Raw genomic sequence first — 22,442 nt, forward strand, 5'->3', positions numbered from 1 at the left:
CCACGATTAGGCGGTTTGCTCTGAATCCAGCAAATAAGGATACATTTCTTTGCTGTAAGAAAACTCAAGCTGAGATCTGTCTTGAGGATATGACAGCTTTCAAAAACCATTGGATAATAGAAGCAACAAAAGGACAGAACTATCAGTAATGGGTTCTGTTTTCCAGGTGTCTTACGTTAAACATTTCTGAAACAGATAATTCTTAGGGTGGTAGAAATATAAAGCCTATTTTATTTTGCAGTGAGACTCTGATTTTACTTTCATCAAAAACATTTTATTTTCTATTATATTCCATTTGTAATGACTGATGGCGCATCCACAGAGACTTTTTTTCTTCTCCCCTACCATGGTCTCATCTTTGATGCAAGCCTTATATAGCACATTAGTCCCCTGTTGAAGCCAGCTGTACTTGTATTTACTCTAGAAGAGTGTGTGTTTTAACTTTTGTGTCTCAGATCTAGAAGCATATAAAGTATCCTGTTTAGAAAGATCAAAAGTTTGGACTTTAGAGACCATGGAAGAATTAAAACTCTTCAAAATAGTAAGGTCTCCAAGTAAGAAAAACGTGATCTGATCACTTGTCTAGTCTGTGCTCTGAGAATTGGTAATAAGATTTAGCAAAGATGGCCACTGCCATTCACCTGCTCCTCACAGTGCTGTTGGCTTCATTCCTATTAGAATCAATGAGAGGCAGTGGCCATTTTTGAGAAAATGTCTTATCGAATCTGTCCTGATGAGAACAATATGAAAACATGACTGTTTTTGAAAGTTGTCTTGTTAATGAAGGACAGACTGTGGCCTCAGTCCTGTTCAGATTAATAAGAAATGTGCACCTGCTGACTTGCGTTAATGGTTCATTAGAGCACTTCAAGTTAGTCCTCTTTGAAGCGGGACTAGCTCAAAGCGCTCTAAGCATTAATGCCTGTCATCAGGATGTGTGCGAACAGTTAGACTGCAGCAGGCTAGTTCATGGTAGAATCACACCCCACCTTGCTGTGGTCTAATTCAGGGGTTCTCAATCTTTTTCTTTCGGAGGCCCTTCTAATATGCTACAGAAACTCCAGGACTCAGTAGAGGAGTATCAGGGCTCCTGGCTTCAGCCACTAGATGGGGAAGGGAAAGGACCTCGAGGTTTTAGCCCTATGGGGTTCGGGGCTCTGGACTTCAGCCACCAGATGGGGTGGGGGGCGCACTTGGGGTTTGTGAATTCTGCCCTGGGGGCACCAGGCTTTGGACCCCCGCTTGAGAACTGCTAATTGTTCGTGTAGGCAAGCCCTGAGTTCCCTGACTGTGCCTTTCTGTTCCTCAGGGCATTTGGATTTCATTTAACTTAATCTCTGAATTTCCTGGGTTTAGAATATATGGGTTTGAGATAACTACAGCATCTCTGTAATGTGTTACTGTAAATTTACTGATATGTACTCTCAACCTTAATTTCATTTTAAAATAGTTTGTCTATGAAAATCTTGTATGGCTTTAAATGAGTAAAAGTTCAGTTTTGTGGCCTGCATATCTTGGGAGTGGCTGGATACCAGGGCCAGCTAGCATAGTTCCTACGACTCTGCGTCGCTACAAGGACCCTTGGTCCCCGATTCCCTGAAATCTAGGGACTTGCATCAGTAATTTCCTCTGGAAGCTCTTACCTTCACTTGCTTCAAAAATGAGATTTGGCAGGAAGGGGCTGTGACAGTGTACCCCATAAGGCTTTATGGGGAGGGGGTGCTTATAAATGTATGTATGACATAACTGGAATATGTTTTGTGCTGCCTGTGCCATGTAACATCTCTCCGTAAGGGTTATGGTCTACTATATCTATTCATCCTATTTGTACACATATATCATTTTCTACTTGAGGTTAAGAATATGGGCTGTATGCTTGCCTGATTTCTAAGTAAGCTTTGTGAGGCATTTGGTCAGCTTCTTTAGGAAGGAATTTGCCAGGTTAAGTACCTGATCAGGAGACACTTAGGGAACAATGCATCTTGGAATGCTCCAATCCACATGAGAAGTCTTCCTGGAGACATGCAAGATGCCATGTGGACAATGGCGTCGGCCTGCAAAGACTGAGTCATGCAGGGGCATGTGACTTGCCCAGGTGACTCCAAAACTCCATCTTGGAGCTGGGCTTTGCATAGGAGGGAGGAGGGGGGTCTCCACCCACAAGAGAGAGTCTACTTAAACCTGTGGGAGACCCCTCCAGGTTGTCTTCAGCTGGCTAAAGAAGGAGCCTCTCCACCCCCCCCAGGATACTTGAAGGAGACTGAAACAAAGGACAGTAACTACAGGGGGTGTGAGTGATTGCTGGACCCAGGCTAAAAGGAGCTTAGCCTGTAAAAGGGAGCACTCTGGAACTGGTGAGGAAATTATCTGTATTCAGTTTGATTAGGCATAGATCTGCGCATTTTATTTTATTTTGCTTGGTGACTTACTTTGTTCTGTCTGTTACTACTTTGAACCACTTAAATCCTACTGTCTGTATTTAATAAAATCACTTTCTATTTAGTAATTCACTCAGAGTATGTATTAATACCTGGGGGAGCAAACAACTGTGCATATCTCTCTATCAGTGTTATAGAGGGCGAACAATTTATGAGTTTGCCCTGCATAAGCTTCATGCAGGGTAAAACGGATTTATCTGGGTTTAGACCCCATTGGGAGTTGGGCATCTGAGTGCTAAAGACAAGCACACTACTGTGAGCTGTTTTCAGGTAAACTTGCAGCTTTGGGACAGGAGATTCAGACTCTGGATCTGTGTCTGGAGCCAAACAGGAGTGTCTGGCTCAGCAAGACAGGGTGCTGGAGTCCTGAGCTGGCAGGGAAAACAGGAGCAGGGGTAGTCTTTGCACATTGGGTGGCAGCTCCCAAGGGGGTTTCTGTGATCCAACCCGTCACAGGGGCATCTCTGCAGAAGAGAGAGAGCCTCAGGGTATTAACTCTTCTGTGGATTACTAGTTGCCTACTGGGGTGGGAGAGATTATTCATGGAACAACCTAATCCTAACATAGATCTTCAGTCCCTGTGGTACTTCGGCTATTGCTCACCGCCTAGGATTTTTGCCGCTCCAAGCAAAAACAATTTTGCCCCCCCCCCCCCCCCCGGTTTTTCTTACCCCACCCCCGCCTCAACTCCGCCCCTTCCCCAAATCCCCAGCCCTGCCTCCTCCCCCCAGGCTCTCAAACCTGGGAGGGAGGGTGAGCAGCGGCCACTCGGGATCTCCCCCTCCCTTCCAAGTTTGAGAACCTGGGAGGGAGGGGGAGCAGCGGTGCGAGAAACAGCTGATTCACGCGCCACGGCCGCTCGGGATTTGAGAGCCTGGGAGGGAGGGCAAGCAGCGGTGCGCGAGCGGCAGCAGCAGCGGAGGTGAGCTAGGACGGCCGGGGCACATTTTTAGGGGCGGCATTCTGGTGCTGGCCATGCCGCCCCTAAAAATGTGCCGCCCCAAGCACCAGCTTGTTTTGCTGGTGCCTAGAGCCGGCCCTGCTCACCTCCTCCTTCCATTCAGGAAGTGGTGACCTACATGTAGAATGCTCCCTTCAAATCTGGATTCTCATAAGGCAAACTGGCCCATAAGTAAGGAGAGTATCAGTCATCTGAGTGTCTCTTACTTTGCAAATTAACAGGCTATTTTGAATTTGCAAATGTAAGATCCCAGAAGAAATAATTATAACAAATTTTACGTAGATTATACATATAAGGAGGGAACCTGGAATATCTGAAACATCACTGTTGAGTAATAGACACCACAGTGGGACATCATACATGACAGTACATCAGTTAAAACTGTTTCTATATAACCTGTGCTACAAGACATGGAGAGGGAAAATTTAAGGACTAAGGTGTAAAAAGGTCACAAAACACCAAGTAACCAATGATAATGAGGAATTTAATTTTTTTTAATTGACTGAATCTCTTAATAGGAATCTGTTGAAATTTAGCTATGCAACATATTAAAACAAATTAGGTAAACATACAGAAAAGATGGTCATTAGGACCTCCTGCCATCAGGAACTTTATTTTGTTGTAATTTTAGAAGGTTAGCAGTGTTTGGTATTTTTTTGAAGACACCTTAGCTTATCATTAGTAAACATTAAATTTTATGGATCCATTCATTCTGTCAGTGGTTTCCTTTCCAGGTTTTCAGAACAGTTTTTGGCATTTAAAATAACATGACTCCAAGGGCACTTATATTAATCCATCACTGCTATATCTTGATATGTAGCCAAAAGAAAAATTGTTACACACTTCCTTCTGTCCTTAATCATAGCTTACAAATTGAGAACATATGGACAAAATTATCATAAAAATGCCTTTTTTATATTATATTTCTCCCCCCCCAACAATCTGCAGATATATTGTTGACTTAAGAATTTTTGGTACATTATCTGCTCAGATTACTAATTTTACTTGCGTTTTATTGAGGATTAGACATATGTACAAATAGTCTGAAGTTTTTTGCTCCTTTTGTGGATAATACCGTAAGCATTTTCTTGCCCCATTTGCGTATGATCACTTCCTTTTTACAAAAATATATTTGAGGGCTCAAAGTCTACAGAGTAGCCCTTTTTTGTCAGAATATCATTACAGCCTTTATTCAGTTCACTTTTTGTCTTCTGAGTTAGTTTTCTATCTGATTTTGAAGCAAAATATTTTATTTGTAATAAAGAATTTTAAATAGTTTTCTTTTATCCTTTTGCAAAGAAATATATATATATAAAAAAATCCTTGGATATGCCAATTTCTGAGATTTTCTGGTAGAGTAGTATCATGCTTATTTTTTTCTAAATTTATCTGTTGCAGTGAAAGGTGATACGTCACCCAGGATGTCTGCTCTGTAACAAACCTATGTGGATACCTCTACAAAGTATTTTTGTCTTATCTGTTTGTGTCAATTCAAAAGTTGTTACAGTTTTTGAAAGCATGTTTACGTGCCTCTGTTCAAGTCCAATGAATGTTTTAAAGGTTATCATTACAGAATGCTATGGATCTTTGGTTAGAGACCAAATACATTTTTAAACTAGGAGAAGATAAACATCCATTTGTTTTCAGTCTAGCATGTTAAAACCAACTTACTTTTAGTCTTTTACCTGCACTGCCCGGACCCCTATCCACCCACCCGACCCCTGACCACGCCCCGAACTCCCCTGCCCTCTATCCAACTTCCCCCTTTCCATCCCCCCGCTCCCTGACCACTTACCACGCTGCCTGGAGCACCAGTGGCTGGCGGCGCTACAGCTGCGCCGCCCGGCTGGAGCTGGGCCATGCTGCCGCTGCCACCACGCAGCACAGAGACCAGGTCAGGCCCCAGCTCTACACCTGCGCTGCCCCAGGAGCTCACAGCCCTGCCACCCAAAGCATTGCGCCGGCGGCGGGGCGAGCTGAGGCTGTGGGAGAGAGAGAATAGCAGAGGAGGGGCCGGGGCCGGGGCTAGCCTCCCAGGCCAGGAGCTCGGGGTCGGGCAGGACAGTCCCACGGGCCGGATGTGGCCCGCGGCCAGTAGTTTGCCCACCTCTGACCAAGCCTCTTCATTCTGAAAATCTGGCTCCAATTGTTGGTGATGAGTACTTTTTAAAATATCACCTAAAGCCTTTTTGGAACATAAGAGACTACTTATTAGATCTAATTGAAAACCAGAAAGAAAAAAAACCCAACAGACTATTCTGTTAAATAAATAAATAAATAAATTTGGCTAGCTCTAATTGGTTTACCTATCTTTCATTATTACTGAGGATATGTTCGTTTTTAAATCCAGAGCGGTTTTTCTGACTATCTCCAGTATACGCAATACTTCCGGTACAATATATTCAGATACAAGATCATATCATCTCTGCATACGAGAAGCAAGTGAAAGTCTTTTCTAACTTGGATACCCTTGATTTTTTCCCCCATTTAATCTGAATGTGGGCCCAGCGATTCAAGGTCAATAGTAAAGAAAATTAGAGGAAGCGGGCATCCTTGACTTTTGCCCATCCCATCCTAAAACTTGTTGGTTTGTTTTTTTCCCTTGTGTGCTATCAAAGCAGCCGTAGGGCTAGTGTGCATATTTCCTTTAGCCAATGTAGAAAGTTACCTCAAAATGCCATTATCTCCATTGTCTTATAAGACTAATGCAATTTTGACTGTCAAAAGTTTTAATTGCATCCAGTGATGAGATGATCCAGAAGGTGCTTCTGACTGACCGGAATATAATAAGCTAAAGCTTTATAAATATTATTCAGAAGTTATCTACCCTTAAATTCATTTTGATCTCTCTTAATTACTTTGGTATTACTGTTTCCAGTCTTGAGGCTGAAGCCACTTTTAGATTTTAAATTGTATATTCAGCCAGGAACTTAGAGCATGTTTACCTTCTCCTATCCTTCTTGATAGATCAACTCTTTATCAAACACAGTGAGTGTGACACCTCCCTTTTCTAAAACTTTAAACTTTTGTCAAAATTTGTAATTTAGAAGAATAGTTCTAGTCAATATTCAAGAGTAGTTTCTCCTTCTTTATAAAAATCACTTGCAAAAACTTAGAGAAATTATAGGTACTAATTAAACAGACATTTCAACCATATCCAGGAGCTACTTGCTTTATTTTTCTATCTTTTGATTTTACCCTTCATATTACATTGGGGGGTGACTAAATATTCTTCCAAGCCAAAGTGGTTTGTATGGCAGTATAGATCTATTACAATATGTCTGAGAGAACAGAGTTTTCCTTTCTTTACTTATACTACTATAATTAGCTACGTCAAATTATAGGAATTCACTTAACATCTTGCACAGAATTCCTACAGCAATATCTTAAATAGAACACCTTTTCACTCTGCATCCCTTGTTTTGAGAAGCAGAATATTGGGAAGTGAATTAATAGTTTTATGCAGTCACCACATATAAAACTGCCAAACATTTATTGTCCTAAAATATACTTTTGGAGAATATACCACTAGGGAAATGTCTCACTGAAGCAAATAGCCCTTACTTTTGGCTAACATGCTTGGGGATGTTACACTAATGTAAGGCTTCAAACAAAGGTTATCCAGACACAAGTGTATTTAATTTTGTTAACCTTTACTTTCCCCTGTCAGCTCTATACAAAAATCTGAAACATGTTAAGAGTATGTGTACACAAGAGGCTTTTTTTAACCAAGTTAATTAACTTGATGTAGTTAACACCTTTGTGACTTGTCTTTACTAGGAAAAAAGATGATAATTAATGTTTTAACCAATATCTAAAAACTATATAGCTTTCCTCATACTCGTGTTTGGTGCTGTGTGTTTCTGATTAAGTTCATAGACCGATGCTGGAATGATATCTATGCCCTTGATAAGTTGCCTCTTGCAATTCCCTACCTGTATCTATTATAAGCTATTTTCCTCAAAAATATATGAGCAGATCAATACCTAGTGTGAGAGCGCCCCCATTTTTTTGGGTACAGAATTGAGTGCACTTGGATGTTGTAGACTCTTACTCCTGGGGGGAATTTTGCGCCACTGTGCAATGCAGAATTTTGCAGAAATTAATGTTGTGTGTGTAGAATTTCCTTTTTTCCCCCCACAGAAATGGTCTGCAGAGATGTTGGCCTCCACTAGGGGTTGCTGGACCTGGCAGAGCCCAGCTCACAAATAGAAGACTAGACTGGGGAAAGGGGGAGGAAACTGGAGGGTTACCAGCACCTCAATTCCCAGTATGCCCTGAAGGAAGAAGGAGGCGGCGGTGGTACGCAGGAAACTCCGTGCAAACATGGGACCCAGCATCAGGCTGTTTCTCCCTCTGGATCCCTGCCCTCTGGGGACATTGGGGGTGTGAGGGTCTGGGCTGAGGGGGGGCTGCATCTGGTCTCTAGGGGGGAGGGGGACCACGGCTGGACTCTGAGGGGGAGGGGATGTGAGTGTCTGGGCTGGGGTCAGGCCATGGCTGGGCTCTGAGGTGTGGGAGAGAGTCTGGGCTTGCAGGAGGGGGCGCGCTGCTGGGCTCTGGGAGGGAGTGGGTGTGACTGTCTGGGCTCTTGTAGCAGTTTCTTTAACTCTTTACTCCTGGCAAACTTTTGTGTGTCTGTATTGTTACAGACATACTTGCTGACAGGTATTTTGAAATAAATTACCAAAATTGAAAGTGGTGTGATTATATAGTGTTCTTTTGACAAATAAAATTTGCAGAATTTTGCAGAATTTTAAAATCTTGTGTCCAGAATTTTTAATTTTTTGGCGCAGAATTCTTCCAGTTTTATCTAGACTTACAGTCAGGAATTACAAGATAAGAGGATGTTGCTTTGCCATCTCTCTCTGCCTGTCATGTTTGACACTTCAAGACCCTACCTATTGAATCCTACTGATGATCTGTATAATTTTAGTAGCCAGAGTTTTGAATGAGGTTCATCTATGGTTGAAGACCATGGTTTAAAGATAAGCACAAAGAAAATGGAAGCCATGCAAATAGGGAATGTGGAAGAAGAGCTATAGTTTGAAGTTTCAGGAGAGAAGCTGAAGCAGCAGAAAGAATTTGTATACTTGGGAAGTACACTTAATGCCATCAGAGGGAGATCTGGAGAATTGAAAAGAAAAAAACAGTGTGCATGGATGACAGTGAAAAAGATGACAGGAGTATTGCGGGATAGACAGTTAAGTAACAAACTGAAAGGAAAAGTGTGTGCTGCATGTGTTTTGTCTCTGCCTACTCTATGATTTCAAAAAGCTGAGTCTTATGGAGAATGAAGAAAAGAAGGTGCAGGTAGTAGAAAACAATATTCTGAGTAGAATGCCAGGCAAGCAGAGGGTAGATGAGTGTGCATGAAAGAAATTAAGGAGAAGATGAATTGACTGTAAATGCACATTTGAGGTGGGCTGGACAGGTGATCAGAATGAGAGAAGAACAATCAGCAAAGAAAGCATGGAAGGAAGAGTACAGCAAAAAAGGATACAAGACAGAAGATACAATGGAAAGTCTCTGGTAAGAGAAGTTTGAAGATAAAAGGACTGGAACTCCAACGCCTATGGATTCATGCCAGGCTCTGGAAGACATGGTAAAGAAGTTAAGAAATTTTCAACAAATAATAGCACAGGGATGAATATTAGGAAAGTTTGTAAATATTAAGAATACCAGAACATATTTAAAAATGGATAAAAAAGAAATGGGAACAGTCTGGTGCTTCTGGAATGTTAGGGGACTAAAACACTAAACATTTAAGAAGGGTACTTTCTGCTTTTGAAAAAGCAGAAGGTAGTAGTGGCAATGCTTCAAGAAACTAACTCAAAACAAAAGAAGAACTCAAAAGGGAATGGCTATCTCATGTATATGGAATGTCTTACAGTTCCTGAAACAGAAGGTTCCTACCCTCTAATGGGAAGGACTTCACTTTTTACTCCAAAATTGCCAAAATATATAAAAATTAGATCTATCCTAGTATAGCAAAAGTTGTTTTACATTAAATTTTAAATGTTAGAATTGTATTAAATCATATCTCGCACCATGCATCTGTCTTCCTGAAAATTAAGTCTAATTCAGGAATAAGAGACAAAAGTTGGGGATTGGTCCTGCTTTGAGCAGGGGGTTGGACTAGATGACCTTCTGAGGTCCCTTCCAACCCTGATATTCTATGATTCTAAGGGTGTTTATACTACTAAGTAAGCAAGTAGCAAGGGAATGTGAAAGTATCAAACAGATCCAGAGGACAGGTGAGTTTTGGTGCAGGGATGTGTAGAGGGTTACAATATGTAACATCTATGCCCAAAATGAGGATTGCTCATTGGTTAATATTTTTGGAATGATAACAGCAGTTCAGAATTCATGGGTAATAGCTGCAGATGACTTTAACTGTTATCTTCACCTCATGTCAGGTAGATTACCAATTAGGTGAGAAGCTCCATGTAAAAAAGCTCAAACACTGGAGTCAACATATAAAGAATAGGACATAATAGATATCTGAGCTTCCTACCCTCTAATGGAAAGGACTTTACTTTTTACTCCAAAATATATAAAAATTAGATCTATCCTAGTATAGCAAAAGTTTTTACATGAAATTTTTAATGTTAGAATTGTATTAAATCATATCTCGCACCATGCATCTATCTTCCTGAAAATTAAGTCTAATTCAGGAATAAGAGACAGAAGTTGGAGATTTAGTAATATATTGTTAAGACACAGGCTTTGTGAATAAAATAAAAAATCATACTGATTATTATATTGAAGATAATCCCTTACAGGAAATATTCACAGAAACTAGTTGGGGGCGGCCTTTAAAGCAATAGTGAGGGGACGTATTATCTCATGCAATTTTCATGGGGAAAAAAAAGAACATGTAGACTTAGAGGAACAAATTTACAGGTTGAAGAAATATTATTTGACTGTTAACGCAGACTTGCTTCAAGAGATTGATGACAAAAAAGATTAGAAGCACTGATAACGGGGGGGAAAAAAAAACAACAGACAGCTCTCTTACTTGCTGAACACAGGAATTTCTGAAGGGGAAACAAATCTGGCAAATTACTAGCCAGATGGATTTCCTACAGAAAACCCAGAACAGCTGTACCCTATGTTAAGGACAAAAGTGGAATACTCCAAAAAAACAAAAACGGGATTAACAGAATAACAACAGGATATTTCAGAAAGATCTATACTAGCAAATGTGTAAACATGGAAGAATTAAGAACTAGTATATTGCAGGGTTTTAAAAGGCCCAGGCTTTCATATAATGAGTAGTAGATGGCCCAACAGCACAGGAAGAAATAGAGATGGTAATCTCATTACTAAAACCAGAGAAAAGTCCTGCACCAGATGGATCCACCCTGAATACTATAAAATGTTTAAAAACACAGGTATCTCCATTGTTAGCTAATGTATTTCTGCCTTCTTGGGTAACAGTGTGCTTAATAAATAACTTCTATCAAACAGATATACGGTATATACTCATTCATAAGCTGAATTTTTTTAGTAAAAAGGGGAGGCATCAGAGAAGGGGGTCGGCTTATGAACGGGTATAGAGAGGGATAGGTGGGACACAACCCCTCCCCCCCAAGAGAGGAGACAAGGAGAGGCAGCAGAGCCAGAAGGGAAGATGCTGGGCTAGAGTCTCTCTGCTTCTGGCCATGCTGCTCTTTCCCTCCAGCCTCCGAAGCAGCTGCAGCTCCGGGGCTAGCAGGCTGTGGCCGTGCTGCCCGGCCCGCCAGAGCACACTGCAGCTGCGCCTCCCGGTCTGGCCTGTCGGAACAGGATGTGGCCGCACCACCCAGCCTGCCGGAGCAGCTCCATCCAGGCCAGAGACATCCTCCCCTGGTCCGCCCCAGCTAAGGTGGGAAGGGATGGGATGGGGAGAGTGTGGGGGTCCTGGGCTAGGGGCGGGGTCATGAGGGGGTGGTCACAGGGGTTACTCCCCCTCCACCAATTTCCCCACCGATTGCTGTCCCGGCTTGTCAGGGTAAGCCGCTGGCGGGCCGGGACACTTTGATTACTTAGGTTTATCTCTGTGCCTGTGGACATTCGAGGTAAACAAACCGTCTCAGCCCGCCAGTGGCTTATCCTGATGGCCCGGGAGCCAAAGTTTGCCGATCCCTGAATTATAGGGTTGGCTTTTGAATGGGTCATAAAAATTTTCCATTTTTACTTATCCATCTTGGGGGGGTTGGCTTATAAATGAACTGGCTTATGATTGAGTATATATGACAGTTTTGATACCTAAACCAAATAAGGACTTCTTAGATCCAGCATTTTTTAGACTCATCTCTTTAATAAATATAGATAGTAAGATTTTAACTAAACTACTAGCATCCGGATTAGAGACAATAATGCCTAAATTAGTGCACCAAAGCCAAATTGGCTTTCTAAAAGGAAGAAGCTCCTTAACAAAAAAACTCCTACATATGCTACAGGATTCTCAGAGCTCTAATAAAAACACCTGCATTTTTAGCTATGGATGCAGAAGAGACTTTTGATTTAGTAGGATGCCCATTTTTATTTAGAACACTTTGGGGAACACTTTAATCCACTTCTGAAAGTAATCTACAAAAATCCTTAAGCACGTATTTGGGGAAATGTCTCAAAGACTGAGCTGATACTATTATACAGAGGAATAAGAAAAGGGTGTCCCTTATAACCCTTCCTAATTTGGTTTAATTATCAAACCATTAGCGCAAAAAAAGCAGAGTCACTGAAGAAATTCAGAGAATAAGTGTATTAGGAACAGGGCCGGTGCTTCCATTTAGGCGACCGAGGCGGTCACCAAGGGCACCAGGATTTGGGGGCATGGGATTTTGCCGTCTTTGGCAGCAATTCAGCGGCGAGGGGTTCTTCCGCGCTCCAGGTCTTTGGCGGCAATTCTGCGGTGGGTCCTTCACTCACTCCAGGACCTGCTGCCGAAGTGCCTTGAAGACCGGGAGGACCCCCCGCCGCAGAATTGCCAATGATGACCGGGAGCGCGGAAGGACCCCTGCCTAGGGCGCCAAAACCCCTGGCGCCGCTCCTGATTAGGAATAGAAAACAAAGTTTCATTTTATGCTAATGATCTTATGCTTTTTATACAACTTTATAAAAGTTGGCCAGTATTACAAGAAATAATTGAAGCCTTTAGTCTACATCCTAGTTCCTGACCAAACTACTTTGAATCAGAGATACTGTGCCTCTTCATCAAAATATACCTGATAAATTTTAAATGCCCACTGACGGTAGTGAGGAGACCAATTGCCAGCCTAAACCCAAAAAGTCAGTAAACTCTAAATAGCTACTTGGAATAATCTTTTTTAAAATTATATCTGACACAGAATCTGTAAGCTCTAAAATCATATTCAATACTTTTAAGGAGAGCAGTGGCTTGCAACAAATTGAATGAGTTGGGAATTCAAATTAGAAATAGCTGTTTAGCCAGTTGACTGACCAAACGTTCATATGACTTTGAATGCATATTATTTGATCAGACAAAGTCAAAGGATAAAATTAAATGGAACACATTATTTAAAATGAAAGTAACACTATCCAGTATCCAATTTATTTTAATCATTATTGGCATCTTAAGAATACAGAACTACCTAAGGCGCCAATTATTAAAGTATCACTTCATCGCCTAACAAAATAAGCCCATATATATATATTAATAAAATATTCGGAGCTACTTTCTAGCTGAAATAATAAACAGATATCACAGACATGAAGATATAGGTAAGGACAATATGACTTCCTTTTATTGTTGAAATGAATAGCATTCTCTTATTTTGTAAAATAAAGATTATAATGCCACCCATTTCACATTGCTCAGTATATTCTTGAATATACCCATAGTAAATATTTCATTCTGTAACAGCTAAAGTGTCAGAATTCAGTGGAGTATGAATAAAGTTTAATAATTGGTTTTCTGTTCTTGTATCGAAGAATTGCTGCATTGATTTAAATAGTAAACTACCTTGACTATTGTCAGGTATCTTTTAAGGGAGTTGCTATAATACTGTTTTACAGAAAATGTGGATGCTACTATAGCACATTAAAAGATGCCCTGATTTAAAACCAAAGCAACTTCCTTCTTTTCTTTTTCTCAACCCTCTACTTATCGCTACAGGATCTGAGTGCATATTCTTTAGTCAAACATTTACAAACATATGCTTTAAAACAATGCAGTCAAAATTTCTTGTGTGCCATATTTTCAAATTACTGCACTATGTAGAAAATGCCTTTAGTCTTGGAATCTATATTATTATAGTTAAAATGGGGACGTGGAATTTTTTTACCACTGTCATCCTTAACATATTTTGTCACAGCAAATGTTTGACACGCTTACTATATTTGTTAGTAGACCTGTGTTGCCATTTCTACAGGACCTTTCATTTAAAAAAAGTGAAAATTAAAAATAATGACCTGTGAACACTCTTGTCTGCTGTCTTATGATTGATCTTTTTGTACTTTCTATTGTTAGTTTGATATCCTTTTTGAAAAGTGAAAATGAAATCATTCTCCACTTATTGTTTTACGGTGTTTTTGAAAAAGTAGTTTGCTATGTATTGAATTCTGTAAGTGCCATGATGGCCTTCTGTTTTTCTTAGTTCTCAAGCTTATCAGTGTCAGCAAGAATGTAAACAGCTCTAAGAATGTTTCAGCTAGCTGCCTGCCACAGAGCAGTAAGACTGACTTACTAAGTTGTCATATTAAGCCGTGTGACAAAGTTCCTCCTCTACCTTGGTGGGTCTTGTGCTTATTGGCGGATTTGCTCGCTTCACAGATTCACCCGGTGGGTGAGGAAACAGTCCAGAGACCTTCCCCTCTGGTAGAAGCTATAGTCCAGGTCAATTTCTCCTGTGTTTGATCAGGAGTTGGGAAGTATGGGGGGAACCCGGGCCCACCCTCTACTCCGGGTTCCAGCCCAAGGCCCTGGGGACTGCAGCTGTTTAGAGTGCCTCCTGGTACAGTTGCATGACACCTACAACTCTTTGGGCTACTTCCCCAGGACCTCCTCCCAACACCTTCTTTGTCCTCACCACCGGACCACTCTCCTGATCTCTGATAACGCTTGTACTTTTCAGTCCTCCAGCTGTACGCCTACTCAGTCTCAGCTTCTTGCACACCTCTTGCTTCCAGTTCCTCACACACACCTCCGCTCCCTGGCTTGACTGGAGTGAGCCCTTTTATAGCATCAGAAGGGCCTTAATTAGAGTCAGGTGCTTAACTGCCTCACCTGACTCTTAGCAGGTTAATTGGAGTCAGGTGGTCTATTAACCTGGAGCAGCCCCTGTTCTGGTCACTCAGGGAAGAGAAAACTACTTATCCAGTGGCCAGTATATCTCTCTTCTGCTACTCTGCTGTTCCCAGCTGGTCTGGGTCTATCACAGCTGTCACATTATCTCATAGCAAATGCTTGCTTGTTTTTATATAGATATTTAGAATATGGACAACATTTTCCATCTAAATATAAAAACTTTCTGATTGCTACCTTATTTAGAATCAAAATTTACTTATTCTATTTATCTTTGGGGGGGAAAGCCCGTTAATAGTAAAACTGCGTGGGATTACTTTGACTATTTGGTAGATATTAGCTGTAACAGATTATTTCTCTTTATTAAAAACAAAATAGTATTTATGTGGTCAAATGCCATACACATTACAAATTTTTGTTTGAAAATTTAATTGAAAATAAACAATTGTTCCAGCTCACTTTGTCTTTAAGTTCCCTTTAAAATACTTGATCTCAAGAAACTGGAGTGTAAACAGTTTCACGTTTGATTTAACTTGATCTTAAATAGTCAATGAGAAGTTGACTTCATAAAATTTTATAACTTTCCTGTGCATGTAGTCTGTTTGTTTATTTATTGTTTGTGATGCAATGAAGAGAGGTAAATAGTGGGGTCACCCAAAGATCTGTACTGAAACCTGTGCTGTTTAACATATTCATAAATTATCTGGAAAAGGGGTCAAGTGGCAAAATGTGCAGAGAATACAAAAATACTCAAGATAGTTAAATCCAAAGCAGCTGTTAATAATTACAAAGGGATCTCACTACACTGGGAGACTGGTAACAAAATGACAGATGAAATTCAATGTTAAGTGCAAAATAATGCACATTGGAAAACAATCCTAACTGTATATACAAAATGATAGGGTCTAAATTAGCTATTATCCCTCAGAAACAGATCTTGGTGTTATCATGGATAGTTCTCTGAAAATATCTGCTCAATGTGCTGCAGCAGTCAAAAAAGCTAACAGAATCTTAGGAACTATTAGGAAAGGGATAGATAATAAAACCAAAAATATCATAATGCTGCTGTATAAATGCATGCTATGCCCCCACCTTGAATACTACATGCAGTTCTGGGCACCTTATCTCAAAAAAGGTATATTAGAATTGGAAAAGATACAGAGAAGGGCAATGAAAATTATTAGGGATAAGGTACAGTTTCCATATGAGGAGAGATTAAAAAGACTGAGACTGTTCAGATTAGAAAAAAGATGACTAAGGGGAGATATGAGAGAGGTCTGTCAAACCATGAATGGTATGGAGAAAGTGAATAAGGAAGTGTTATTTATCCCTTCACATAACACATGACCAGGGGTTGCCCAATGGAATTAATAGCAGTTTTAAAACAAACATAAGGAAGAACTTCCCATGGCAACAAGTTCCACAGGTTGACTGTGTATTGTGTGATGTTGTGAAGGCCAAAAGTCTAAGTGGGTTCAAAAAATAATTGGACCTATCCTCCATGAACTTTATCTATCAATGACTATAAGCCAATATGGTCAGGCACATAACCGCAGGCTCCAGGTGTCCCTTAACGTCTGACTACAGGAATCTGGTACTGGACAACTCAGAATTGACTGTTCCGTTTATTTGTTCTGAAGCATCTGTCACTGGCTTTTGTCAGACGATACGGGGCTGGATGGACCATTGGTCTGACCCAGCATGGCTGTTCTTATGGTCCAAAGAAGAGAGGGTGATTTAAATTATCACCTGGGAAGAGTATATAATATCAGAAGGCCAAAGGGATTTTCACAATCAAAGTAATTTTCTTTTCCCAATGGCCATATCTTATGCTTTTATTGCTTGGAAGCATTAGGATCTAGTTGTTTGTTAAATATTTTTAAGAAAGTGTCAGATCTCACATGGAGAGTTCTCAAAACATAATTATATCTGCTGTGAGCCATTTTGTTCTTGAAAGCACAGAACATCTGAACATGTAATATTTGTTACTACTTCTGCCTAACTTTTGCATGCCATAGTACTAAACAGTCTTAGGTCACCTGGGAGCCAGGCTTGAGGCAAAGCCCAATTAAGTCAGTTAGGGTTTTTCCATAGTTTTCAGTGTTTTTTTGTGTTGGGCCCATATGCTTAATCAAGGAAAAACAGCAAGAATATGCTGTATATTAATTACATGTAATTGTTACAACTCATGGGGTCTCCTTTATTGAAAACATTCAACAACTCCCAACTTTATAGTTTTTAAAAGGATGTATAGCTTAGATAAAGTGTAAAAAATATAATGCTTTGATTTGACTTGGCGTTGAGTAAACATGAAATACTTTCTAATGTTTTGTGTCTCCAACAATTTCTATTAATGTCCATCAGTCAGTTAAAAGAGAACCTCTTAACAAGTGGTATAATGTTGCTTTTAAATGGCTGAATTTACACTAATTTGGGAATACTTACCTTTTTAAAACATGTATTCTTATTTTAGTTACAAATGACACTTTCATATCTCATCTCAAAAGCCATTTTAAAATTTAGAAATTAATAAAGCCTATACAAGGTTTTATGTTCCAATTTTTAGAAGAAAAATGCATCTGCTTTATTTTGTTGCCTTTGTATAGGCTGATTAACGTTTTGGCATTCTTTTTCTATAGGCCATTTTTGGCTTATTTTAGTAATTTTTGTGATATCCGGTGCGATATGAAAGTTTGACATGAAGTGTTATGAAATAATCTATTTTGATTTTAAGAAGATGCATTTTGAATCTGGAAACCATTATCCTGAATAATTAGTGCTCTGCTCATAAGAACTTTATTTTTTCATACTTATTTACATACATTGTTCATCTGTTAGCTTTTTCTTTTTCATGATTAATTTTAATATCTCAGCATTTTTATCTAATTTAACATTTTCATATTTTTAAAGGTCCCCAGGTGCATCCAATTTTTCAACTTTACCAAAGATCTCTCCATCTCTATCAAATAATTATAACAACATCAACAACAGAAAGTAAGCAACATATCTTAAGAATTTTTTTATTTAATTGAAATCTCCCAAATATCATTTGGAAAATGACCTTGTTTTTTTACTTTTTAAGTTAGGGAATTAGTTTTGTTTTGACAGTGCTCTGGTTGTAATTCTTTTATTATTGGTCAGTACTTCTTAGTGCGGGTGCTGTATAAACATGATATCAAGAAGTGAAACTCTGTTAAAGATGCTTGGGTGACTATACTATATATATATATATATATAAGTGTGTATATGTGTATATACATACACACACACACACACACACACACTGTTCAACAATTAAGAGACTAAAAAGAACATTGAGCGCTGTAAGAAAGCGTCTTAAGACTTCCTTTAGAGTTTATCATGTTAAATACATTTTAAAAAATGTACTGCTGTATTTGAGAGAAACTAATAAATTAAAGGAAATTTAAAGTGAAGGGAGGCAGTCCTTCCCTCCTCCACCCCCACCATCCCCCCAATCCCTGTGGATTGTATTAGAGTGGACATCACACACAGGTTTGAGACCACTGCAATATGAAGACATAATGGTCAGGTGAGACTGATTTATAGTCCTTGAATTAACGTTGATAGTCTGTCTACCTACTGTTGTGCCTTGGTGTTAGAAGTCTGAGATCATTGTGTGAAAAGGATTGCTGTGTTTGGATATTGTAACAATAGATTCTCAGTGAAAAGACAGACTTTTTATCTTTCTTTAAAATGTATTTCTTTAAAATTGTCTCCTATCACTTCCTCTTCTCCTTGGGCTGCCACCTTGATGTGGTGGAAAAGCTTGCGTATACCTAAGATCTAAGAGTGATGCTGTCTGGAGTCCTGTACTCCTGATAGGGTCACCCAGGGCGGTAAGGTGAGATTGCGGTAAAATGATTGTGCTGTAGTTGCACACTCAAAGGAGGATCTTCAAACAGACTTTAATTGCTTCTCTGAAGCTTAAGGCTAACTCTGAACATCAGCAAAACAAAATTTCTCCACCAGACAGTCCCCGGCCAGTCATCAGACCCAGCAAGGAAGATCTGTATCAACAAAGAAGAACTGGAAAATGTAGAATACTTTGCCTATCTTGTCAGCCGTCGCTCACAGAGGGCAGACATAGATGTCGAGATTCAGCACAGAATTTGCCGTGCCAGCTTTACCTTTGGAAGACCATCTCAACGGGTGTTCAACAATCACAACATCGGAACACATAGTAAACTGTTAGTTTACAAAGCGGTGGTAATCCCAACTCTCCAAGGCTGTGAGACTTGGGTGACCTCCTGAAAAACCTGGACTGTCAGCACTAGCACTTTCTATGGAAGAACCTCAACATAAAGTGGGAGGATCATCGCACTAATGTCAGTGTCCTCATAGAGGCCAACATTTTCAGTGTTGAGGCCCTGATTATCCAGCGCCAGCTGAGGTGGAGCGGGCACTGTGTGTGCATGCTTGATATATGCTTACCAAAACAACTGCTGTATGCCCAGCTCGCCAAAGGAGAAAGGAAACGAGGAGGCCAAAAGAAACGCTTTAAAGATACCCTCAAGATAAACATAAAGAGAAGTGGCATCGACACCGCACACTGGAAGACAGCAGCTCAGCATAGGAATAACTGGCAAAGACTTGTCAGAAAGGGAACATCCGCTTTGGAGGGAAATCGCCTTGCCCTGGTCGCAGAAAAACACCAGAAAAGAAAGGAAAGACAACAGTCAAGGAGTAATCTCAGTCCAACCCTGTCTTCCAGCACCACCTGCAATGTCTGCCAATTAGCCTGTGGCTCAACAATTGGACTCTTCAGTCACCAAAGGACCCATGAAAAATAAAATCTTTAAAAGAGATCATCCTTGACTTTGAGGGATCGTCGACGACGATCACTTCCTACTTCCTTACTTGTCAGGCGTCTACAGGGTGCTGGCACTTTTGTTCAGAATCCCAGCAGACGTATCAAAGAGACAATGGGTGTAGAAACTGAAGTGTTTTACCCATAGAAACTTGTTCAGGTTAAATTTGAGATACATAAGAATGTGATTGGGAAGATGATTGTTGCAAGGCTAAATGGAAATGTGGAGCTGATTTTGCTGTTAATCCTGCTCTAGGCTTAATTAGAGTATACTCTAGCCTTTTACTATTTTGATACTAAAACCTGAAAAAGGAGAGATGTCCTTACAATCCTGGCCGAGCTCCCTATTGTGGATGCTTACCATGTTGCTGTAATAGGACAATGGTTCAATCCCGGAGTCCAATCACTGTTTGAAGCTCAGAGCTTCTAGATACACTCTCAAGCGCGCACACACACTTACTTAGCTATGGGACTCTTCAATGTAACTGCCTAGGCCCCAAAACTAGTGCTGATCCTCCCCAGTAGCAATTGCATGTTCCTCAGTGTTCCATTAAAGCTGTGAGTGCTCTAGATTACTATTTCATCCACTGGAAACTGTGACAGTTAAAATAAGGGGGACACAGACTTTGAAAAGGAATTTGTAAATCAGTCACACTTTACTCATAGACACAGCACAAGAAATAGAGATCTATGAAAAGATAATAAAAATAACAAAACCCTGTCTGCAATGTCCTTACCTTTTCGAGCGCTCTCTATGAATGTTGGTCAGTCCTTTCAGGGCCCCAGAACACTCCTCTCCTCTATCTCTACTGCCCAGTCTTGCCTTTCTGTTCCGGTGAGTGAGAGAACGCCTTCTAAGTGCAGAACTTTGTCCTTTTATGAAGATCCAGATTCCTCTCTGAGGTTATTCCCTCAGCAACTTCATGTCCATCCTCAGGTGATTTGTTGCTTAGTTACAGCCCATCTGAAGTCCAGACTGGGAAAACTGGTTCCTCTGGGCTGCAGCCCTTGCATTATTCTATGGTACTTCCATTTGAGTGGAAGACCATTCAGGTTAGTGCCTTTTGATGGCACTCCATTGTTAACCCTCTGCTAGTGAGCCCACAGAGTCTCTGCTAACCTCTCCTGGAAACCCAGTTCAATATGGAAGTTATATTCTTATATTCTGTTGAAATTTCATATGGCAAAGTACACATCACAAGAAACTTCATGGTTCCCAAGTGTACACAGCATTCAGCTCAAGAAGTAAAGGGATTTACTCTCACCAGGTTCCCAGTGTCTTCTGCAGCTTATTGGCTGCAATAATGGTTGTAAAAGACTTCACCACACTTGTTGCCAGACTGTTTATTAAATCAGGCAGCACAGGCATTGCACCAATGCAGGAGCACTCCCGTCATGGGGAAATGGGGATCACTGAGCAGAATTGACCTGGGGTGGGGGGGGGAAGAGATCTCCAAACCACTAGAACATATCTCTCTTTTGTGGGCCAGAATTGAGACCAGAAATAGATTCCCCTTTGGAGAAATAAATTAGGACAGATGCATCACAACAGCTCAGCATTGACAGCTTACCGGAATTTGTGTGTATTTCATCTTTTGGAATACTTTCATTTTATTTTACACTGCCACAGGAATATTATATTTACCATATAATTTTCAGTAGTGTGTACCACAAAATACAAAAGGCTATGTTATCACCTCTGTGTGATTCTCATGTTAAAACAAAAAAATCAGTATCAATTTGTCATCTGATTAATTGTATCTTAATATAAAAAATTAGTTACAAAATAATGTAATCCAAAGAAAATATTGCATATGTTTTAGTCTGTGCAAAGACTGATATTTACATCTAGAAGATTTCTGGCTATTTTAATGCTACTTATACTGTTAATATTATGACTCCTGTGTATGCATTATGCCTCAGATTGATGCAAGGTGCTTTCCCTTAGTGTCTATCTCTAGGGGACTGAAAAGCTTTTTTTAGAAATATGAGGTATACTTGATTCTTGCATGTGTGTCTTTGAGGAAGGAGAGGTTCTCTAATTTTTTTCTCTTTGTAATGTTCAAGAGAGCAGACGGTTTTAAAATTGGTTTTCTTCATCAGTAGTGAAATACTTTCAGATTAACTCAGCAAAGCTGCTGAATTAAAATAGATACATGTACAGAGGCGGTCTGAAAGTGGGAGTTCATCTTGTAATCATTTAAATTGCGTATACTGAATACAAGTTTTAAGGGATATTTTTTTAAATTGAAAAGGGTCCATGGTACATCATAAACCACCGTCACCCACTTGTATTTTTAAGATTGAGGATTAATTTGTTGCACTGCATGTTCTTTCCTTGTCATGTTTTTTCTTAGCAAATGACCTTCAAAATCTTGTTCAGGTTTATTCTAATGTGAAATATTTGAGGTTTGTAGAAATGCTCTTGAATTGTATCCAAAGCTGCTATCATAAATATTTCATCTGATTAGTAACTAAAAACAGTTTAAGGAATTTTAATCTTTTACGTGATTTTTTAAAAAAAAAATTCTATATATAAGATAAAACTTGCTGTTTTACTGGGCTCTTTTACCCTTCTAGTTTTTTAAAATATGCTTCTTTTATTGGGGGGGGGAGTATATTTAGTATTTGTATTCTGTCATATGGTAATAAATTACCCTTGACTTAGCTAACATTTATTTTTAATATAGTCTCACTAGATAGGTACATAATAGAGCTTTATGAAGTTGGAATGTACTTGCTAGAAGGCATTTTGTGTTTTCCTTATTACTCCAGGCTTTTTCCCGCATTTGAATGCTGGATTGTGCTGTCCTAGCAGTGAAACTATAAATAGAATTTCTAATGCATCAAGCCAGTGATGTCACGGTGGCCTTGGAAATCTCAGCTCTCACCTGTAACCAAAGCACAACTCTTCATTCCAGTTTCTACTGTCCTCACTCTCTTACAGTAGCAGAATGCAGAAAG

General features: G+C 39.9%; 1 protein-coding gene across 10 annotated transcripts in view; it reads left to right on the forward strand.

Annotated features, from left to right (window-relative positions):
• Positions 1-22,442, forward strand: part of USP15 (ubiquitin specific peptidase 15) — a 139,791-nt gene that overhangs the window by 66,450 nt on the left and 50,899 nt on the right. For 9 of the 10 annotated variants that reach the window (XR_004645689.1, XR_004645691.1, XR_004645692.1 and 6 more), the window contains exon 7: positions 17,561-17,644. The exons of the other annotated variant lie outside the window; for it this stretch is intronic. Coding sequence is in view for 3 of the 9 variants with exons in the window: in XM_034770281.1 (XP_034626172.1) it covers positions 17,561-17,644 (84 nt within the window). In the remaining 6 variants the exon portion in view is untranslated. The remainder of the gene's footprint in view (positions 1-17,560; positions 17,645-22,442) is intronic. 10 annotated transcript variants of the gene reach the window in all.

The sequence above is a fragment of the Trachemys scripta genome, chromosome 1 (assembly GCF_013100865.1).
Source record: "Trachemys scripta elegans isolate TJP31775 chromosome 1, CAS_Tse_1.0, whole genome shotgun sequence".
Lineage (NCBI taxonomy): Eukaryota > Metazoa > Chordata > Testudines > Emydidae > Trachemys > Trachemys scripta.